The sequence below is a fragment of the Rana temporaria genome, chromosome 5 (genome assembly GCF_905171775.1).
Source record: "Rana temporaria chromosome 5, aRanTem1.1, whole genome shotgun sequence".
NCBI lineage: Eukaryota > Metazoa > Chordata > Amphibia > Anura > Ranidae > Rana > Rana temporaria.
Genome location: NC_053493.1, coordinates 155421283 through 155437749, shown reverse-complemented (window position 1 = coordinate 155437749; position 16467 = coordinate 155421283). Strand labels below are relative to the sequence as shown.

At 43.3% G+C, this 16467-nt stretch overlaps 1 protein-coding gene across 1 annotated transcript; it reads left to right on the top strand.

The window, feature by feature from the left end:
- The first annotated feature begins 10926 nt into the window (after positions 1–10926).
- LOC120940424 lies at positions 10927–15870 on the top strand. The gene is made up of 8 exons (XM_040353269.1): positions 10927–11220; positions 11339–11386; positions 11459–11524; positions 12083–12181; positions 12277–12405; positions 12573–13243; positions 13861–13994; positions 14644–15870. The coding sequence occupies exons 1-8, from the start codon at positions 11185–11187 to the stop codon at positions 14850–14852; spliced, it is 1392 nt and encodes a 463-aa protein (XP_040209203.1). The 5' UTR covers positions 10927–11184; the 3' UTR covers positions 14853–15870.
- The last annotated feature ends 597 nt before the right edge of the window (positions 15871–16467 follow it).

The following is a 16467-nucleotide window of genomic DNA, read 5'->3' as shown; positions in this document are numbered from 1 at the left end:
CTGGTGTGCACTGATTAGTAGAAGGCGGCACTTATGTGCACTGTAGTGGCACGGGTGTGGCTCTGGTGGGCAAAGGTGGCTCTGGTGGGCAAAGGTGGCTTTGGTGGGCACAGGTGGCTCTGGTGGGCACAGGTGGCTCTGGTGGGCACAGGTGGCTCTGGTGTGCACTGATTAGCAGAAGGCGGCACTTATGTGCACTTTAGTGGCACGGGTGGGCACAGGTGGCTCTGGTGGGCACAGGTGGCTCTGGTGGGCACAGGTGGCTCTGGTGGGCACAGGTGGCTCTGGTGGGCACAGGTGGCTCTGGTGGCTCTGGTGTGCACTGATTAGAAGAAGGCGGCACTTATGTGCACTGTAGTGGCACGGGTGTGGCTCTGGTGGGCACAGGTGGCTCTGGTGGGCACAGGCAGCACTGGTGGGCACAGGCAGCACTGGTGGGCACAGGCGGCACTGGTGGGCACAGGCGGCACTGGTGGCCGCAGGCGGCACTGGTGGGTGCAGGCGGCACTGGTGGGCGCAGGCGGCACTGGTGGGCGCAGACGGCACTGGTGGGCACAGGCGGCACTGGTGGGCACAGGCGGCACTGGTACGGCACTGTTTTGGCACTGGTATAGGACTGTTGTGGCTCTGGTGGCACTGGTGCGGCTCTGGTGACACTGGTGCGGCTCCGGTGACACTGGTGCGGCTCTGGTGTGGCACAGGTGGCACAGATGTGGCACTACTGGGCACAGATGTGGCACTATGGACACAGATGTGGCACTGATGTGGCACTTTAGGCACAGATGTGGCACTGATGTGGCACTATGGGCACAGATTTGGCACTGATGTGGCAATATGGGCACAGATTTGGCACTATGGGGCAATATGGGCACAGATGGGCACTATGGGGCACTGGTATGGATGGCAAAACTCACAGTTTATCTCCTCTTCTCTCTCGCTGATACTGTGTGAGGAGAGGAGAGGAGATAAACTTTCATTGACCTTGCTTTGTTTACATTGTGATCGCGCCGTCATTGGACGGCGCGATCACATGGAAAAAGACCACTGTTACTGGTCAATTTCCCTGATCTGTGTAGCGCCGGGTCTCATAGACCCGGCGCGCACAGAATCTTCTGTGTGCGCGCCCGAGGCGGCGCGCATTGCTGCTTCTGCGGGGCGCCGTTAATTAACGGCAACCCCCAGTTAAGCAACCACCTTGCCGCCGTTATATGACGGCGGCTGGTGGTTAACTGGTTAAAGATAGACTTATGGCACATAGATTATGGTTGAAGTTCAAGACAAAGTAGCAGTTAACTCTCAAAGTCTAGTGCAGGGTATCCCAGTTTTGCAAGGTTAACTTTCAGGAATGCCATCTGCTCCATCAGCTGTGGAGCCAGCTGGGATCGTTGCGGGGAGAGAATATTCCCAGTGATCGAAAATACCCGCTCACTTTGGAATGATGTTGGGGGGCAGGATATAAGCTCATGGGCTACATTGGAGAGAGGGCAGGCCAAATACCCTTCTTTTCCTGCCAATATTGTAAAGGAATTGTAGTAGCAGGCAAATTTGGCTCGGAAAGATAAGCCTTTACTGTAGCTGAGACACCACTTTGTTGCCTGAGGGGCGGTCTCGTGGGTCCAATCAAGCGATCTAATGTCTGTGTCCAAATTGCGTCTGCTCTAGTTGTCTTGGCAGCAGTGGTAATGATAGGTGTTGACACAGTATCATCGGCAGGCTCCTCCCATTCTTCTTCCACCTCTAACGGCATTAATAATTGTCTTTGCCTGTCACACACCCTCGCAATTAATTTATCCCTCCAGGTTGTTAGTACATTACTGTGCATGGGCATTTTGCCCTTAATTCGAGGATCACATATTGCGGCAAATATTAGCTCAGGACAAGCTTCTATAAGGCCATTAATCCTTCGTTAGTTGACCCTTAAGCCTCATTAGAAGTGCAGCAATGTCTGCAACTAATGAGCCAGCAGGTAACACCTCTCTTTTGCTGAGAATCTCATCCAGCGTAATGTTAAGGTGTGTGAATAGGGGGATAACTTGAGACAAGATAGCATTCTCTCGGCTCAAGCTTTCTGTGGCAGCGTGGAAGGGACTAAGCACTGCCACCAACTGACCAATGATTGTCCACTCCTCCCTGGTTAATGCTCGAGGTATGTCTATATAATGCTCATGGGACATGGCATGAATTGCCTTTTGCTGCTCAAGCATTCTCTCCAGCATTTCTAAAGTGGAATTCCACCGAGTGCTTATGTCCTGCTTCAAGCGGTGCTGACTAAGGCCAAAATTAATTTGCTCTTTTCGTAATATGTGGCTGTCTTTGACACTTCGGTGAAAATGGCCTGCTATCTTACGACAGGATTCAAGAATTGCTGACAACTTTTGACTACTGTCGTCGTCCAGAGCAGCCTTAACGACAAGATGCAGGACATGTGCCGAGCAGCGAACTCCTACAAATCGCCCATCGCGCAGAGCCTTAATCATGTTTGCAGCTCCATCTGTTACCACAAACCCTATCTTTGGTTGCATGCCTGCTTGTTCTCCAAGCCACTCTGCCACCATTTTTTGCAGTGCATGCAAAATATTATGAGCACTGTGTTGCTCATCTAGAACCTCTGCATGCAAGAGGAACGAACGGTGCCCCTGCTTGGGAATTACTGCCTCAGCTCCTGTACTTCTTGACCCTGGTTTTTGTTTGATAGGTTCAGAGACAGTGGGCTGCCACCAGTGCGCGGTGAGTGACAAAAAGGCATGCTGGCCACTGGGAGCACTCCACAAGTCGGAGGTAAAATGCACAGACTGGCCAGCAGCTCTGCCCAATTCCTCTTTTAATGCCCGCACACGCAAATTGTACAAAGAGGGTACTACCTTACGGCTGAATGTAGTACGGGAGGGTACAGTATACTGAGGTGCGACAGCCTGCATTACCTGCTTAAATGGCTGCCCTTCCACCAAATTATAAGGTGCTCCACCAACAGCAATTAATTGCCCAATAAGGAGGGTAATTTTGCGCGACTGCTGCCTGGACATCCCCCTAGAATAAAATCCGCTAAATTGCTGCAGGGTAGGCTGATGACTGGGATGCCTAATAGTTGCACAAGAGGTTGGATCCCCTTGCCCCTTGTCATGCCTATCAGTGGTAGCACTAGTACTGGTGGTTCCACTCTTTTTAGTAGGTGGAGCTGCCACCCCACTTTCCTCTCTCAGCAGCAGAGGCTTATGCTGAGAGCGCAAATGATGACCCATCCCAGAATTTGAGACATGCCCTACATTTCTCCCACAGGTCACTTCTCTGCCACATATTTTGCATTTGACTATGCGGCCATCCCCAACATAAACAAAATGATCCCATAGTTTTGAGCGCAGGTGGTGGTTATCGTTTTCACTGACACTGGGTGGGGAAGAATCTTCTACAATTTTTTGTTCAGGTTTATGGCTTTAAGAATGAGTATCTTTAGAGGTGATGGAAGAAGATGGTGGTGGTGGTGGCCTAACACTGGTTACTGTGGCACTGGCTTCTGGGGTTATAGGAGAAGATGGTGGCCTAACAGTGGTTAATGTGGCAAAAGTAAAATCTTCTAAGACAGAAGAGGCGGGTGATGGTGACTGTGACTGGATTGCGTCTGTGAATAACAGAGGAGACAGAGGAGGGCCAATACCAATATCTGTTGCTGGACTAGACAGATATTGATCTTCCTTTAAGTCTAAACCTAATCCTGTTTCATAATCAGTAAAACCTAAAAAGGTGGGATTAATGTAATCGATGCCATCATTGTGCTGTTTAGCAGCAGTTTCAGGTAGTAAAATATTAGCTGCCACTTCTACTCTATCTGTAGAGCTGCTGCTGCTAGCACTTTTGGTGTTGGCAGTGGCAGATTTTCTTTGATCTTGAGCAATTTTTTCCTCCTGCAGTAGTTGAGAAATCTCCATTTTTGGCTGCTTAGACTTGTCTGTACTAGCAACAGCCTTTGCAGGAAATGCCTGACATCTCTTCTAAAACGGAGAAGGTGCAACACTAGGCCTGATACTAGCAACATCTTTTTTGGAACTTGTTGCTGACACTTTATCATCCGCATTTTGCTCTCTTGCTTAAGCTTCCCTCATGGGGAGAGGAGGAGAAGTATCCATTGTATTACAGTTATTGGTTTTTAAAGAAAAAAAATAACAAATGATGTATTATAACCTTCAAAAATGCAACTGCAAAAAAAAAAAAAAATCTCAGACAGTTATATATAAAAAAAAAAGTGCACACACTCTAATAGAGAAAGGGACATGTTGGGGGTGTGGAAAGAGCTGCTCACCCCTAGAGATAAAAAATGGAATGAACTTCCCCGATGGAGTTTTTTGGCAGCAAGATAAAGGATGTGAGTCAAGAGGAAGAATTGTAAAAGTAAAAAAGTTTAATATAGCATACAGAAGTCATAAAAGTGAGCTCTGGTATTACATACAAAGTCATGGAGTACATACATTCAGATGAGCACCAAATATATGACACATATGAAACATGAATGGTAAACAAATGTGTCAGAAGAGTTCCTGATGCGTTTCACCCACTTAGAGGGTCTTCTTCAGAGGAAACTGAGAGGTGCTGACTGTAACAAAAGGTAAAGATATTCAACATATATAGTTGTTACCGTAAGTTGCAAAACAAAATATCTGTTGACATAGTTGTTACATGGTCAGATGTCTTACTTGCTGTATGTAATCATAATTGTATTTTAACCAGAGATTGCTAAAATACATTTTTTCTCTCGAATGGACCCAACACTGAATCCTCCACACAGGGGGCAGAGCACCGAAGAGAGACCCCTTGGCCGTAGTGTCCCTGTTGGTGGGTTACAGCAGCCCACAGTTGAGCGTGGGAGAAAAGGACTATAGATCTGGCTCGGACTGGCTGGGAAGGAAACCTCAGCGGGACGGTCAATAAACGGCCACCTAACAGGAATAATAATAATGAATATACATGCAATATGGGTTTGCATATAGAAATTATATTGGGGCAGGTTAGGTCAACATGCGCACACATTGGTTGAATATCGCAGGGGATCAGGGAAAGAATGATAGGGGCAAGTATGGTATTAATTTAAACAATAAAATGATCAAAGTATATGGGCATATAAAAAAAAAAAAGTGATGGATGTGCTGGGGAAAGGGGAACAAAGGTATATGCTATACTGAAAATAACACAGCTATGTCTAAATAGATAGAGTCAAAAAGTACCTTTGTTGGCGGATAGACTATGCCTAAAAGAAGCACAAGGCTGGCAAAGTAAGCCCAAGCCTAAGAATAAAAAAGTAAATAAGTGAGGGTTTCCATAAAAGTAATCATATTGACACAGCAATGCCCAAAAGTAACAATTCTTACCCCTAACTAGAGTGATCAGCTCCTGCAGTGGTGGATGAGAGTCACAGACTGACTCTATAGGTCCAAAAGAGGGATATTTATATGTGTGTGCCTGTTACCTTAACCAATAGTGGTCAGACGTCCTGGGCTGCCTCCGCCCCGGATGGCCTCCCCTGAGAGGTCGTGGCCAATCGAGTCAATGGCGGCGATTCCCCCCGGTGGGCTCCTCGGCGTCAGTGGAGGGGAAACCCCGGCCACTGTTGCAAACGTTGTGTCCGTGACGTCAGGCGTATGCGCCATGCCCGCCATCTGGTGGAGTGAATCGAGAACACAGGGCCCTGTGCTCTCTCCCCCTCACTGCAAAGCCACCAGAGTCAGCAGGCCAGGGGCGAACGGTGCTGTGGTGCCATCATGTGGAGGATATCATAAAGGTCCTGAAAGAAAAAAAGGAATAAACAAAGTTAAATTGCAATGAAAAGAAAGAATAATAAACAATTTATTACAAAGAAAAAGGAGAAACACTGAAAGAACCTGGATGGAACAATCAAAGTGTGCCAGCATTTCTTATGTTTATATTAACCCATGAAAATAGAACTTATGGATTCATATGAGAAATGGTTATGCAGAGATTTTTTATCAGCCAAATATTCATTTAATGGATTAAGATATATTATGGAAAAATAAAATTATATAAAGTAAGGACCTTAGTAGAGAAGTGAAAAACGGTCAAAAAGGAAAGGGAAGCAGATGTGGGTAGGGAAAGCGCAGTGATTTAGAGCAGGGGAAACAAATATGTCAATGAGTTTTTCCTTCAAAAAAGGGGCAAAATATAGTGATTCCTTCAGGTCGGAGTAGCCTTGAGCCTGAAAATCCATCTCTGCTCTCGCTGGAGCAGAGTTTTGTTCCAATCGCCCCCCCGATCTGGGATGTGCATCCGATCGAGGGCGACTAAGGAAACTTGGGGTGCTCGATAATTATGGTCAATAGCAGCATGTCTCCCAAGGGGGACATAGATGTTACCGATGTCCATACTAAATTTATGTTGAGACACACATGTTGTGTCTTGCCTACGTAGTAGGCACCGCATTCGCATTCCATGTAATATACAACTCCACGTGTATGACAGTTCACAAAATGTGTGGGTTTAAACATTTTCCCGTTGGGGAGATGAAAGGTCTTGTCTTTCCTCATTAGAGAGCATACCGAGCATTGCCCACACCTAAGGCTGCATTCACACCTAGGCGTAGGCGTAACAGGCGTTTTTTTCTCGCGTTTTTTTAAAGCGTTTTGGCGCGTTTGCGCAGAGCGACGTCCGGCGTTTTTTTTTTTTTTTTTGCCCAATAGGAAAATAGATCACCTCTGTCATCATTTGTTGCTATGTTAAGGTTTTTTTTTCCTCTTTCTGGGTGATAATTCCTCTTCCGGGTCATCCTTGTGCTTGTGACTCCATTGTGAAAATGAGTGATGGCGAGATGGCTTTGTTCATGGCAGCAGCCACTGCTAGCCAATATCTTATAAACGAGAGGCAGAGAAAAAGGAAGAGGCAACGCAGATTTTGGATACACCCCGTCATTGCTGATCGGGAAGAAAGAGGGCAATTTTGGGTGATGTACCAAGACCTCCGTGACCATGAAGACAAATTTCTGGACTACACCAGAATGTCCATAAAAAGGTTAGTAAAAAATTATCTGGAATCATTTTTTTTTTGACATTGTACCATTTGGGTTGCCACCTTTTCTTCAAGTCAAACATGTACACTTCAGCGGTGCACAACTATTTTTTTTAATAGTATGAACTATACATATATTTTGCTAGTATTTTACATTTCTAATCATATGAATATAATAAAAATAGTCCCCTTTCCATTGCAGTGCACAGAGTTCCCCCTTTACATTACAGTGCACAGAGTTCCCCCTTTACATTAGATTCCACAGAGTACCCCCTTTACATTAGAGTCCACAGAGTTCCCCCTTTACATCAAAGTTCATAGAGTCCCCCTTTACATTGCAGTGCACAGAGTTCCCCCTTTACATTACAGTGCACAGAGTTCCTTTACATTAGAGTCCACAGAGTTCCCCCTTTACATTAGAGTCCACAGAGTTCCCCCTTTACATTAGAGTCCACAGAGTTCCCCCTTTACATTAGAGTCCACAGAGTTCCCCCTTTACATTAGAGTCCACAGAGTTCCCCCTTTACATTAGAGTCCACAGAGTTCCCCCTTTACATTAGAGTCCACAGAGTTCCCCCTTTACATCAAAGTTCATAGTCACCCTTTTGCATCTCAACTCCCAGATTTCCCTTTCACTGTATGGGTTAACCAACATAATCTGATTGAAGCGAGACCTCAAGATACTCAGACATAAGGGATGCTCTGTGAACCATGATCTAAGGGGGGAAACCGAGATCTCTGATGTACGGAGAGGACTCCAATGTGAGAACTCTGATTTATCCTAGTGTACTCACCAAGAGGCAGGATAGAGAAAGGGGGGGGGGTGCTTCTGTCAGACAGCGATGGATGGTGAGCTCACTCACCCCTTGGCAGATAGCACCTCTCATCCTGGCATATCTGTGGCTGCTGGGTTTTAAGTTTCCATCCCCTGCAGCCATTAACCCTGCCGGAAATCCATAGTCTGGTCAGAAAAATGTGTCAGAGTGTCAGGCAGTCTGAAACCCGGACACATGATTCCAAACCCGAACTGTTCTGGAGAATCCCGGAAAGGTGGCAACCCTAGTACCATTCCATTGCCAATTTTAAATTTAATTTTTCTTTACAGCTTTGATGAGTTGCTGGAATTGCTGATCAACAGATTGCAGAGGATGGACACCTACTTCCACAACTGTATCCCCCCTGTGGAGCGACTTATCATAACACTGAGGTAATTTTTATTTAGCGCTTTGAATGTAATACACTCTATTAATATTTCATATATATATATATATATATATATATATATATATATATATATATATATATATATATATATATATATATATATATATATATGTAATAAAAACCAAACACAAATTCTGTAGGAACAAATTTAGTTTAATTTTTTAACAAACCAAAACATTGGGTAGATTTTTTTTTTATTAAGAATATATACAAAAAGTGCCTATATGTTCTACACATATTAGTTATTTACATGTGATGTAAAGTTGGGGAGGAGTCCTCTTCCCCGTGCGGTGACATGGCGACTGATAGTGCTTGGGCAAAAGGGGGCCAAGTGGAAGGTGGTGCTGGTTGTGGTGGTGGTGTTGGTGTTGGGGCATTACGGTAAGTCGGTTGTCTCGGTCGATGTGGGTAATGTGAAGTAGGTGTAGTCGTTGTCGCAGGGTAAGTAGAAGGTGGTGGGTGGTAAGAAGAAAGTGTTGTAGGAGGCAGAGTAGTGTATGTGACAGGTGGTGTTGAGAGATGAGGAAAAGGAGAAAGAGTCGTAGGAGGAGGGTAAGAAGAAGGTTGTGTATAAGGAAAAGGGTTCAGAGAAGTGTGAGTGGAAGGTGTTGGCACAGGAGGGAAATGAGATAGAGTGGTGGTCAAAGGATGGTGAGCAGAAGTCGGAACGGGTGGTGGGGAGAAATGGGGCGTGGGTGGTGCTGGGACATGCTTGGTGGGTTTATTGGCATAGGGGCCATAGGGTGGTGGTGGTTCTGATATCTGGTCAGCTTCTGTCGGGGGTATAAATGTTGCTATGTACCCAATAGTACAGGCCAGCACCACCATTTGCAGATTTGGGGGGACTTTATCGATTAGGTCCCCCAGACATTTTGCTGCATTTTGGCCATATGACCTATTGTTCATGCGGTCGGACATGTTTGACATAATGTCTAACATGCGGTCCAGGGCTGGATCCGGAGCTGGAGCCCTCCTTCGCAGAGCACGTGGAGGTCCAATAGGCGCGATGCTAATTGTGGACTCCTCTACAAGTGGTGTCGTCGCATTTGAACGCGATGCATCGGAGTGTTGTGGTTCCGGCTCCAGAGACGCCATCGCTTGATCCCCCGATGCCACGCTTTCTCTTTCCACAATCTCTACTTCAGCTGTGGCAGCTTCGTCCCAGCAGCTTTCAGTACTGGAAAAAGAAATCATATATTCAAAAATAATTTTAAACATTTTGTTTACCGAGCAAAGTACAGATAATGGTTTACCTCCCCAAAGCCAGCACCGGTCTGAGAAACTCCAGTTCCTTGGCGTGGACATATTCTTTTACGGAACAGGCTCCACTTCCACTTCGCCGCTGCTCCCGCTGTGCCCTCAGCTGGCGAGCGTAGGCGTCCCGTATGCTCTTCCATTTTAGCTTTAGCATTTTCACTGTAAAAAAATAAAATAATATATATTTTCTTTGTAGGTATCTATCAACTGGACAATCGATTGCAAGTCTACATTACTCGTTTCGTATTGGAAGATCTTCTGCCAGTTATATAATTCGTGACACCTGCTGTGCCATTTGGGAAGTCCTGAAACCCATTGTGTTTAAAAAACCGGCAGCAGAGGACTGGGAAAAAATTTCGGAAGTATTCTGGCAACGCTGCAACTTCCCAAATTGTCTAGGAGCGATCGATGGGAAACACATCAGGATTGTGAAGACCATGGCTAGTGGAAGCCAGTATTTCAATTATAAGAAATATTTTTCATTTGTCTTAATGGCTGTGGCTGATGCCAATTATTGTTTTACCTATATTGACATTGGTTCCTATGGAAGTAGTGCAGACTCGGCTATTTTTGGGAACTCGTCTTTTGGCCAATTGCTTCGAACGGATGGTCTGGACCTTCCGCAAAATAGTCCACTCCCGGGCACAAACGGCCCTCCCCTACCAAGTGTCTTTGTGGGTGATGAGGCTTTTGCTCTGAACACACACCTCCTTCGGCCTTATTCAGGACATAATCTGAATGAGGAGAAACGCATATTCAACTACCGGCTAAGCAGAGCACGACGGGTAGTTGAGTGTGCTTTTGGAATTTTGGCGAACAAGTGGAGGGTTCTCCACACACCGATTGTACTCAACATGCAAAATGCCATTAGTGCTGTTAAAGCTGCGTGTGCCTTGCACAACTTTGTCAGGCAGCGTGATGGTCTAGATTACGAGGAGCCAGTCCATGAGTCTCTGGAAAGAGCTCATTGGACTGGTGTACGTGGGAACACACAGGGAACACATGTCCGTGAACAGTATGCGGCATACTTTGTCTCTCCTGAAGGACAGGTCCCATGGCAGCTCAATTCCATTTAATTTATTGAACTTTTCAGCTTTTGACACGCTTATTTTGTGAAATATAATCTTTACTATGCTGTTTTGCGGAAACAAAATAAAAAAATGATTGATGTTATAAGAAGTCTCATTCTAATTTTATTTTGATACAGTTTTATCTTTGGGTTCAATAGCCCTATGATATAGTGTGCCATTTTATATTAGTGACATTGGGGTCAATTCACAAAGATAAACGTTATCGCTTTCCCCTAGTAGATAAATTACCGCCCCTTATCTAACGCTAGTAACCATGGTATTCACGAAAGCTTCAATCGTTATTTAATGTAGTCGTTATGGTTGTCAACTGACTCGTTATCCAATCATTATGGTTACGTTTCTAACGTAAATCTCATTTAGAAGAACGGTATTCTAACGAATCAATCGTTAATTTAACGTCCCAAAGCGTAATAATAACGTCTACGTTCGTTAATTAACGCCGGAGAGATGCATTCTGGGAGCAGAAGGGGAGGAGAATAGTTCATCCTAACCACGTGTTTCCTCTGCAATTGCGTCCTTTGACCCGGATGCGGAAAAGTAAATAAAAGAAAACACACCTGGAGCTCGAGCGCGTGATGTGGAAAACACAGCAGCAGCAGCAGCAAACATGAGGCCGAGTCTAAGATCGCTGTTTGAACAAATTGTAAGTACAAATCTGTGTTGTAATTTACAGCCAGGGTGGACGGGAGGGCGGCTTGTGTTTGAGGGGTTGACGGAAGAATGTATAGTTAGGATAAAATTAATGTATATTTTCTTTCCAGGTGAATTCGCCCATCAAACAGTCAGAAGAACATTCAAGCTCCAATGAGGTGTGTATATAGATATTTGGCAGATAAGTTTTTGCATTGTAGCTTACTAACCTTTATTTTTTTTTTAATTAGGAAAATGACAATAATGGATCTGTCAAGTCAGTGGGTCATGTACCCGGAAATCTAGCTGCTATGGTGGTAAGTGAGCCGCAATTCTTTCTGTCCCTCTTGCTCGATGTCTCCCTGTTTTAACCCCTTTTTTAGAAGTGCAATATTATAAAATAACTTGAATAACGAGATTCTCTCTGTGTGTGTGTGTGTGTGTGTGTGTGCGTCTCTCTGTGTGTGTGTGTGTGTGCGTCTCTGTGTGTGTGTGCGTCTCTGTGTGTGTGTGTGTGTCTCTTTGTGTGTGTGTGTGTGTGTGTGTGTCTGTCTGTCTGTGTGTGTCTCTCTCTCTCTCTCTCTCTCTCTCTGTCTGTCTGTCTGTCTGTGTCTGTGTGTGTCTCTCTCTCTCTCTCTCTCTCTCTCTCTGTGTCTGTGTCTCTCTCTCTTTGTGTGTGTGTGTGTGTGTCTCTCTCTCTCTCTCTTTCTCTCTCTCTTTCTCTCTCTCTTTCTCTCTCTCTTTCTCTCTCTCTTTCTCTCTCTCTTTCTCTCTCTCTCTTTCTCTTTCTCTTTCTCTTTGTCTGTCTGTCTGTCTCCCTCTCTGTCTCCCTTGTATCTTATTTTAAAACCTAGAATTATTCTTGTAATTCATAGCGCACCCAAAAAAATAATATAACGGTAGATGCTAAAGATAAATCACAGACATCATCGAAGCCAAAGAAACCTGATTCCAAGGCACAGACCACTCCTCCTGTAAGTATTCCCACTCATGATTTGATGCACCTCACTCGACATGTAATGTTTACTCCTAAGTGACTTGTGTTATTTGTTGTATAATTTCTCTACAGGGGAATATTAACTCACTTAAAAAACGAAATAAAAGAAAAAATTCAGAAAAGGAGCGCAAAAAGGAGACACCATCACCCAAGGATGTGGGTCCATCCAAATTTACGGAAACATTTGGGGAATGTATTAAGGTAGGCATCTAATGTTTATTAAATTCTGCAAATTGTCAACTTAATCTCAAAGGAATGTCTTCTCATATCTTCATGTCTGCTTTTTTTCATTCACTCTGAGTTGTGTCGTTGTTTAAAGCTAGCTCCACGATATAGAAATCAAAAATAATGTTATTGTTTTCATGCAGATCAAAACTGCGTATGATACCGCACAAAAATCAACATCAGAATCACAACAAAGACACAAATCAACAAAATCGACTCAAGAAGATTACAAGCAATCCAAAACATACCCAAAAGCTAAGCACCAAAAGCAGCAGCCTGAGTTTGGCAAGAGCAATTTCCACCATCAAGACAAATCTGAATGTAGAGTTAGTAAAGCAAGCAAGTCCCATCCAGAACCTAGACCACCCATGGAATCATCTCAGCAATCACTATTCTCTACTGAAGTGCCAAAAAAGATCTCCAAGCCAGCAAGGTCAGATGTCATCATGTCATCTAATCCTGCCTCGCCAGTGTTAATAGACGGAGATGAATTTTCGACAGAGAGTGAATCTGAGAATACAGCAGTTCGTCCAGGCAAAAAAATCCTTAAGGATAAAAAGCGAATCCGAAATCGAAAATTCACATTCCATGAAAACCTAGTCTTAATTGAGAACCTTGTTCCACATTTTCACAAGCTCCTTGGAAACAGAGCAGCTGCTACGGAGTCAGCATGGAAAAACACAATCTGGAAGCAAATTGCAGATGCAGTTACGAGTGTGGGTGTCTCTCCACGATCAGCAGATCATGTACGTAAGCGGTACCAGGACATTCGGCTTCTACTAAGGCGCAAGATTGCGGATGAAAACAAGAGCAGGTAATAACAGAGCTCAAAACTTCCACTCGTCCCCTTGCAATTGGTGAATGAAAATTGTGTGTGGGTGAGTGGAAATACAGGGTGTGATCTTTAACCGCTGTCCGTTTCCTCCACCCGCTTCTTGGAGCGGCAACGCAGCCTCCCGCGGCCGGGCAGCTCATCCCTCGATCCTGACCACGGCAGCCTGTAAACCCGGCAGCTTGCTTTCAAACCACGTTAGGGTGGCGCTGACGAGTGTACAAAGAGGCGTGACCATGTCAGAGAGGGAATCGGCCCTGCCGTTGAAGGCTGCTGGAAGCACTCCAAGACGCTGTGGGGACACAGGATGACATGGTGGGAACAAAGGATGACATGGTGGGTACACAGTATGACATGGGGCACAGGATGGCATGGAGGCACAGGATGATAGTCACGGTAGGGGTTAGGTGGGGTGACTGGTGGCGAGTTAGACACTCTTATGGTCTGACTAATAGCTCAGGACTTGAAATTTGTGAGCCCTGATCTAAAAAAAATGTTTACTTTGATGTTTTGGTATTTTCTGTCCAATTTCAGGCATGCATGTTTGAGTATTGTATTAATGATCTTTGTTGTAACATCTATTTATCTTATAATTCAAGAAAAGCAACAGGGGGTGGCCCTGAGAAGAAAACACTTTACCACCAGTATGAAGAGTTATTGCGTCCATACATAGATCTAGATTCCATTGTTGGCATCAAGGCTGGTTTTGATACCTCGAGGCACCATGAAAATGGTGAGAAATCCAAACATTTAACATGTTCTCATATACTTCCATCTTGTATCTTCAAGATAACCAACTGGTGCACAATTGTGTGTGTTTAAATGTTTTTAAAATGGTTTAAATCTTTCTCAAAGTAATATTTTTAAAAAAAAATGTTGATCGCCAGTAGCTATCCGGTTAACCATTTTGTTTTAAATTTATTTGGAAGAGGGTGCTGACAAAAGGCAGTTAGTGTCAGAAGCAGAAATTGAAAGTGACCACTCTTTGAATGCACAGCCGTCTGTCTACTTCCAGGTGGAGGATGATCCACCAAGCAACCCTGAGGAATCAATCACCCTTTTCCTAGAAGAATCTAGTCATGAAAATGCTAGTAATGTAAATGCTTCAGAAGTAATGCCAAACCCAACTGTGACCAACCATATAACTTTAGATACACCCATCCTGGGTACTCCTGATGTGGTTGCTACTGAACCCCCAGAGTTAAGCAGACCTAGAGACAGGAGAACAATTTGTAGGACACGAAACATGGATAGGGAACAGTACCATTTTGATAGAGAACAGAGTGATAGATTTCATAGTGAACAACAAAATTTTAGAGAACAGCTCATGCAGAGATTGGATAACCTAAATAGTAACATATGCAAATCTAATATTCTCCTAGAGCAACATAATGCAGCTCAACACACCTATCGCCAGCAGAAGCTCTCCTTTATGGCCAAACTAACTGAACTCTTAGAAGCACATCTGCCATCTCCTGGTGAGCAATCTCATAATGCTCGGAATCTAACCAGCAGCAACCACAGCAGTTTTGTATGTGAAAGTATTATCGAAAATGATGCTAATGATAATTTTACTATTCAGGATATGTAAATGTTATAAGAAGTACAATTTTTTTTTTAAATACATTTCACATAATTCACAACTGAGTTTGAATTTAAAGAGCTTGCAAACATTTGTTCTTTAAATTTTTACTCAGCACGCAACATTGTTAAGTCATATATTGCCCAAAGGTGACTGCTATATTGATGCTTTCTCCAGTTAAATATCTCATTTGACCATGTCGTTGCAGATCTGTACCAAATAAGTGTAATCAACATGACGTTTGTATTTGAGTTTTAGATGTTTCAATGGCCATCATTGATCAAGCTGGTTGGATGACCAATGAAACGTCTTTAGACACTTATGTAGCTTTGATTTTATTTTCAATAGATATGCAATTAATGTTATATGGGATTTTTTCTATGACATTATTGCCTCTGAAAACATTTCAAAAAGGTTGAGAATTATGTGAAATCTATTTTTATCTTTCAAGCATGTTCTAGTATTCATTACTGTTACCATTACGGTTTTCAGAATTGTTGGTATATACACGTTGAAATGCAAGTGCAACAATATTGTCAAATATTTGTTTTAACATGTATATTTTTTGGTCGAAAGCAGAACCATTTTTTTGTTATAAGGCAAAAAAGTGGTAGGATTGTTGAAAAGTAGAAGTGAACTATCAATAATAGTATAGTTGAAGTTACAGAGTAGAGATATAATTCATCAGCACTACATAAAAGCATCAATCATATTCGTTCAATAGGAGAATACATCACATTAACATCACGTCTACGCATTTGAACCAGACAGAGTTGTCCCTTTGTCACAGCAGAAAATCTGGAGAATGTGACAGGTTTTTCATGCTTTTCTTCCGTCAGGAAGGCACCCTATTGGTTCGAAATTTTTTTTTTTATATATTTTATCCACTTGGATGTAAATTATTGATATTTTCACTCAAGTGCTTGGATTTGTATCTGTACTCTGTGACTAAACTGCGCCATCCATTGTTGTTGTCACAGCAAGGACCATGTTTCTCTGTGTGTTTTTCTAAAGTAATGTGTATTTTCTCCTATGAAGAATAAAGCAAAGTAGCTGATAATTGCAATTTAGATATCACCTGTGTTTCTGTAAAGTTTACCACAAAATATACATATTTAAGTTGCTGACGTCGTCTTCTTCGCCAGTAGTTAAATTCATATTAAAAAAAAAAAACATCCAAATGGTTCCATATTCCATCTTGCCCAACCATATATTTTTGATGTTGTGTTGGCTGTAATTTGATTTTCTGTTACTTTTGAAAACACATGTTATTGGTATGGAATGTAGGTATCATTTCCTGACTAATGAGGTTAAAAATGTTTCTGCAAGTTGTAGAAGACAGCTTTTCCATTTTTCAAATGCCCTGCCTGGAGTAGTTAACATTTTAACTAACGTGCATTGTTTCTCAGTAATGAAATGAGTGATGGTAACTGCGGTGTGGGGTGGAGAGGAGAAATTAAAATATATATAACATTTGGGGTAATGGTAGATGACTATAGGCAACCAAAGGTAGAGTTAAGTGACCAGTGATGAAGGTGATGATATACAAAACAATAAATCACACAAAAATATAATATTATGATTCAATTATTGTGTTATTTATTGGTTTGCATATCAACAGCTT